Raw genomic sequence first — 5,906 nt, forward strand, 5'->3', positions numbered from 1 at the left:
AAAAAATTACTTTTGACCATGCCAAAAGAGTTGAAAAGGAAAGTTTTGAGTGAGGAAAAGAAGGGTTCAATTCTCGCTTTACTGGCAGAGGGATACAGTGAGCGTCAGGTTGCTTCCATCCTTAAAATGTCAAAGACGGCGGTTCATAAGAACAAGGTCAAGCAGCAGACATTAGGGACAACAAAGCTACAGACTGGCAGAGGGTGAAAACGACTCTACTGACCGGGATGACCGCCAACTCATTCGAATGTCACTCAACAATCGTAGGATGACATCAAGTGACATACAAAAAGAATGGCAAACGACAGCTGGGGTGAAGTGCACGGCGAGGACGGCTCGAAACAGGCTCCTAGGGGCAGGGCTGAAGTCGTGCAAAGCTAGAAAAAAGCCCTTCATCAATGAGAAGCAAAGAAGAGCCAGGCTGAGGTTTGCAAAAGACCATAAGGATTTGACCTTAGAGGACTGGAGTCCAATTTTCAGCTTTGCCCAACACCTGGTCGTCTAATGGTTAGACGGAGACCTGGAGAGGCCTACAAGCCACAGTGCCTCGCACCCACTGTGAAATTTGGTGGAGGATCGGGTGATGATCTGGGGGTCCTTCAGCAAGGCTGGAGTCGGGCAGATTTGTATTTGTGAATCAAGCCACGTACAAGGTTGTCCTGGAAGAAAACTTGCTTCATTTTGCTCTGACATTGTTCCCCAACTCTGAGGATTGGTTTTTCCAGCAGAACAATGCACCATGCCACATAACCAGTGTCAATCAAGGTGTGGATGGAGGACCACCAGATCAAGACCCTGTCATGGCCAGCCCAATCTCCAGACCTGAACCCCATTGAAAACTTCTGGAATGTGATCAAGAGGAAGATGGATGGTCACAAGCCATCAAACAAAGCCGAAGCTGCTTGAATTTTTCTGCCAGGAGTGCCTAAAGTCACCCAACATCAATGTGAAAGACTGGTGGAGACATGCCAAGACGCATGAAAGCTGTGATTGAAAATCAGGGTTATTCCACCAAATATTGATTTCTGAACTCTTCCTAAATTAAAACATTAGTACTGTGTTGTTTAAAATGAACCTGAACTTATTTTCTTTGCATTATTCGAGGTCTAACAACACTGCATCTTTTGTTATTTTGACCAGTTTTCATTTTCTTTCAAATAAATGTTCTAAATGACAATATTTTTATTTGGAATTTGGGAGAAATGTTGTCAGTAGTTTATAGAATAAAACAAAATTGTTAATTTCACCCAAACACATACCTATAAATAGTAAAACCTGAGAAACATATTTTTACAGTGGTCTCTTAATTTTTTCGTTGAGATATATATATATATATATATATATATATATATATATATATATATATATATATATATATATATATATATATATATATAGTGGGGATGCATCCCAAATGACACTATATAGGGAATAGGATGCCATTTGGGATGCATCCTGGGTTACTTGGGCTTACTGCCCCCCATGGAGAGTAAGTCCCGTGTGAATCAGTTGGTAGAGCATGTCCCTTGCAATGCCAGGGTTGTGGGTTCAATTCCCAAGGTGGACCAGTATGAAAAAGTAAAATAATTGTACAGTAAGTGCTAGTGCCTTAAGAGGGCAGCAGTCTTTACTGTGCTTGTAAGCATGCATACCTGGGGCTGTATGGATCAAGCCTTTTAGAGTAGGAGTGCTAGGATCAGGTCCTAAAAGGCTAAACTGATCCTAAATCAGCACCCCCTACTCAGATAGCATTATATATACTGTCCCTGATGACAAAAATGAGGGCATGTTAAGTTGAATGAAGTGTGTTCAGGAGTTCTACCTTTTGAGAATAGTTCTCGGATGTGTGAGTTTCTTCTGGTTGAGTCACACTGTACCTGTTAGAATTCAACAGATACATATCGGTTTTAAAACAAACAGCCAATATAGATTTCCAACTCCCTACCCAGGCTTTTTGAGGCATTTTAATGGTCGAGCCTCCATGCCAGGTGAAGTAGGTAGCTACTTACATATTTGTCCCAATTGGATGACTCTATCCCCAAACCGCTCAAAGGAGCCCACTCGGATGGAGCTGGTGTAACTGCCTCCAGTGGGGAACTCCCATCTCTTCCACTCCTTCCCATTACTACTAAACATCCTGTGATAACAGGAAGTCAGAGATGAAACCCTGAATTCAGATTGGTTACATTGATGTCTTCAGGTTGAAACGCATCTAAAAAGGGAGCTAGTAGAAAAAGGAACAGACTATCAAAATACTACCACTAACTGTAGCATGCAATGCATGACCGTCAATAAAATTCCTCTTGGCCTTTACATGCATTTCTATATGACCTCTCAGTCACTACTTGATGAGGTTTTTATAGTGTTATGGGAAACAAGGTTAGAGTTAGTGGATAAGTGACTTGGTGCCACAGAGTCTGCATTCCTTATGTCAAAGGAGATTACTGATGTTGATCTTAGAATGATTGATGGACAGGATACACTGACTTGGGGTAAAGGGTAATAACATCAAAGGAGGGAGTGCCCACTGATGGGTACCAGATGTTCGTGAAGAAACGTGTAACAGAGTGTATATAAGCTGAGATATGTTCTTTGTTCTAGGTGAGTTCGAATAGCAAGAGGCAAAGCTATGTCTTCTGTTATAACGAACCATGGTACCTATTAAATATCTTATATGACCTCCCCCACCAAAAGTGTATAAGTATATCCTTACATTCTAAATTACTTGATACCTGAGAAACTCATCATAACACTACTCATGGAGACCAGATAGAGTTGATCCGTTAACTAGTGGTTCCAAATATGTTTAACACCCCCTTGTCGCTGATTACTGCCAAGTTAACCTAACGTAGCAGGTGTGGAAAGAAGCCTGAGCGGAGTTCCCACTTCCGTTTTCAGGGGAAATGGAAGTTAGGTTGAAAATTCTATATCCCTGAAAACCAGATCTTAGGCGTTTTCTGGCGACTCCACATTGGCTACTGCTAAGTAGATTACCTGATTAACCCAGGGACTTCTATCCCATGGGGCACTGGGCCTGTGGTCGAGAGAGCAAAGCGTCCATTGGGATTCTGTACTTTATTCTTGAGGAAAAGTGATACCTGGTAGAGACAATACTCATGTTTTTTCCGTTCGTTTTTTTTCAACAGCAGAATCGGTCAAAATACTCTATTTGCATGGGAAATAATTGTATTTTATACAGAAATAACATTCTTTAGTTTTCAACAGCCGATAAAGATAAAAAGGGACTTACCCTGACATGCATGTCTTGAAGGAATATGAGAAGCGTTTGTCGGAGGAGTTGAAATTCCCCATCAGACAAGGTGTGTACACCTTTAGCAAACAGGAAGAGTAGAAAAAAGGGTACATCAGACTTAGCTTGGCATCACAAGCAGGACGTGGTGAGACAGCAGATGAAGGCCATCATCTTTCTGTAGTTTAGGTAAAGCATGCATGTAATCTGTCACCATTTCTTTTTTATATCTTTATTTAACTAGGCAAGTCAGTTAAGAACAAATTCTTATTACAATGACGGCCTACACCGGCCAAACCCAGAGAACGCTGGGCCAATTGTCGCACGCCCAATGGGACTCCCAATCACGGCCGGTTGTGATACAGCCTGGAATAGAACCAGGGGGTCTGTAGTGACGCCTCAAGCACTGAGATGCAGTGCCTTAGACCGCTGCGCCACTCGGGAGCACAATGAATCAGGCTGCACCCAATTCCCCTACATGTGCACTACTTTTGACCAGAGCCCTATAGACCCATTTCCAGCCGTGTCATGAAAAGTTGAGTGTGCAGTTCCGGATTCAGAAACCATTTTTGTTTACATAGAAGTAAATAAGATCACATCTGACTCCAGATGCAGCTCATGAGTTTTGAAACATGTAATCAGATGGTTATCGTCTACAACATCACAGATGTAATCAGAGGATTGATTACCTAGCAATCTAGCGAGGCAAAATATCACAAATAGAGCTTGATAAGCCAGAAGAATAAAATACTTGTTGAGCATAGCTATAGCCATCAGTCTTGTGTTCTCATGGTCATCACTCACTCAGTGCTAAGTTTGTCAAGGTCCCGACATCAGTGTATAGCTATCTGCTACAGGGCTTTTGTTGCGAGCATGCACACAGATCACTCGAACATGACACTTGCTTGTAAAAAAAAAATGGCTATATGGGCCCTCATCAAAAGTAGTGCACTATATAGGGAATAGAGTGCCAGTGACAGGCCCCTACCTCAATGATCTTTCGGTGTGTCTCGTCCACTTGGTTGAGAACACTGGGGGTGTCTCTCACAAACTCCCGGATGGTGTCTATGTGATTGTATGAAATAATCAGCAGGTCTCTGGGACGTGGACATAGCAGGAGTTGGTATTTGAAAGCCATCACCATCAATTCATAAAGCTACACAGAAAACAGCAGATAACAGAAAACACAAATGACAGCATGTTAAATGCAAAATATGATGAATAGTATCTTTCTAATTTCCTCATATTTGAAAGGGGCCTGTTGACGGGCCTAGGGGTCGAGGCTAAAAGGGATATGACGCAGCGTTTCACATTTAGTTTTTCCCCTAGCACTACACAGCTGATTTAAAGGGGCAGTGCAGTGAAAAACGTATTTTTCCTGTTTGATTATTATATATATTATTTACACTCTGAGGTCGACGTAACACTCTGAAATTGTGAAAATGATAATGCCCTTTTAATGCAAGAGCTTTTTGAAAATAATTCCTGGAATTCCAGCTTGTTCAGGTGGGATGGGGTTTTGGTCCATAGCATGACATCACAATCTGATCTGATTATTCTGACCAATGACCAGTCATCTTTTATTTGCATATGTATCCTCCTACTTTGAAGGGGGATAGCTGGGTAGGGTCAATTCTATCCGCTAATCAGGGCTGTGTATGTAAATATATTTAAATTTGTATCAACAAGGCCACACGATCAGACTAAGCATTTAAATGTCAAAAAATGAAAATAAATTTGCCGTTATTTTCATGAAATAAAGTTATTTATTAGCCATACAGCGATTATTTAAAAATTACATTAAAACAGACTGCATGGAGGCTTTAAATCACCAAGTAATTTCTAAGCTTTGATTATTCGAATTAGGGGCTATAGTCTACAGTATGTTGCCTACCCTATCCATGCTGGCGGGGTTGAGCCTCATGATGGAGGCATGGGCTAGTCGTGTTAGCACTCTTCTCAGAGCCCCATGACTGTAGAGGTCCTGAGGCTTCAGCAGTTCCTCCATAAAGGCCTTATTGAACATGGTGGCAACAATGTCATTCATAACTATAGACATGATAGGACAGAGACAGAAACACAGTTAATTTATGAAGGATAAAAAAAAAATAAAAAAAAAGTTAAACTATTTGGTTATGAATGCATTTTAGGTGATTAAAAAAAGGTGATAAAATGGAGGTACAGAAAGGAATCTAAAATTGAGCAAATGTGACACAGCAATAATTAATTTTATAAATTCAACGCATGTCCAATATATAAGATTGTTGAACATCATATAATTGCAGTGCTGTCTTGTATGACAAGCTTTCTGAACCAGTCACATCTTTCACTAATGTATTGGACCTAGGCTACACTGACTAATAATACAGTAGTACAGGATATAGGCTACAGCTAGGATACATGGGGAGAGGGATCTGACTGGCTAGGACGATACCTCTTTTCTGTCGTCCTCTGACCATACACCTGCAATAAAGTGATGTTTAGGGAAATACACATGTCAAGGAGGGGACAAATATAATATGTTAAGGGGGGGGGGGGAAGATGGTTAAATTCAAACTGCTACTACACCAAATATACTTTAATTAACTCATAGGTTTAAAGATGGGCAAAGTAACAGAGTGACATGGTAACAGAGTGATGCTGAGACTATTTTTAA

General features: G+C 40.9%; 1 protein-coding gene and 1 long non-coding RNA gene across 2 annotated transcripts; both read right to left on the minus strand.

Annotated features, from left to right (window-relative positions):
* Positions 1-2,030: 2,030 nt before the first annotated feature.
* On the minus strand, positions 2,031-3,321 carry LOC123490735. Its single transcript, XR_006661031.1, has 3 exons — positions 3,251-3,321; positions 2,995-3,098; positions 2,031-2,137 (listed from the first exon to the last, which is right to left on the minus strand). It is a non-coding gene; the product is annotated as an uncharacterized LOC123490735 (long non-coding RNA).
* Positions 3,322-3,888: 567 nt separating this feature from the next.
* Positions 3,889-5,663, minus strand: LOC123490736 (protein OSCP1-like). Its single transcript, XM_045220609.1, has 3 exons — positions 5,145-5,663; positions 4,239-4,406; positions 3,889-3,903 (listed from the first exon to the last, which is right to left on the minus strand). Exons 1-3 carry the CDS (start codon positions 5,307-5,309, stop codon positions 3,889-3,891), a joined length of 348 nt encoding a protein of 115 aa, XP_045076544.1. The 5' UTR covers positions 5,310-5,663.
* Between the last annotated feature and the right edge of the window lie 243 nt (positions 5,664-5,906).

This window comes from Coregonus clupeaformis, unplaced genomic scaffold (genome assembly GCF_020615455.1).
Source record: "Coregonus clupeaformis isolate EN_2021a unplaced genomic scaffold, ASM2061545v1 scaf4560, whole genome shotgun sequence".
Lineage (NCBI taxonomy): Eukaryota > Metazoa > Chordata > Actinopteri > Salmoniformes > Salmonidae > Coregonus > Coregonus clupeaformis.

Excerpts from the sequence above, each read along its gene's own strand:
- LOC123490736 (XM_045220609.1), bottom strand. The coding sequence starts at position 5,309 with ATGTCTATAGTTATGAATGACATTGTTGCCACCATGTTCAATAAGGCC. Across the intron at positions 4,407-5,144 it reads ACCCCGCCAGCATGGATAGG|CTTTATGAATTGATGGTGAT; the intron begins GTAGGCAACATA and ends TTTTCTGTGTAG.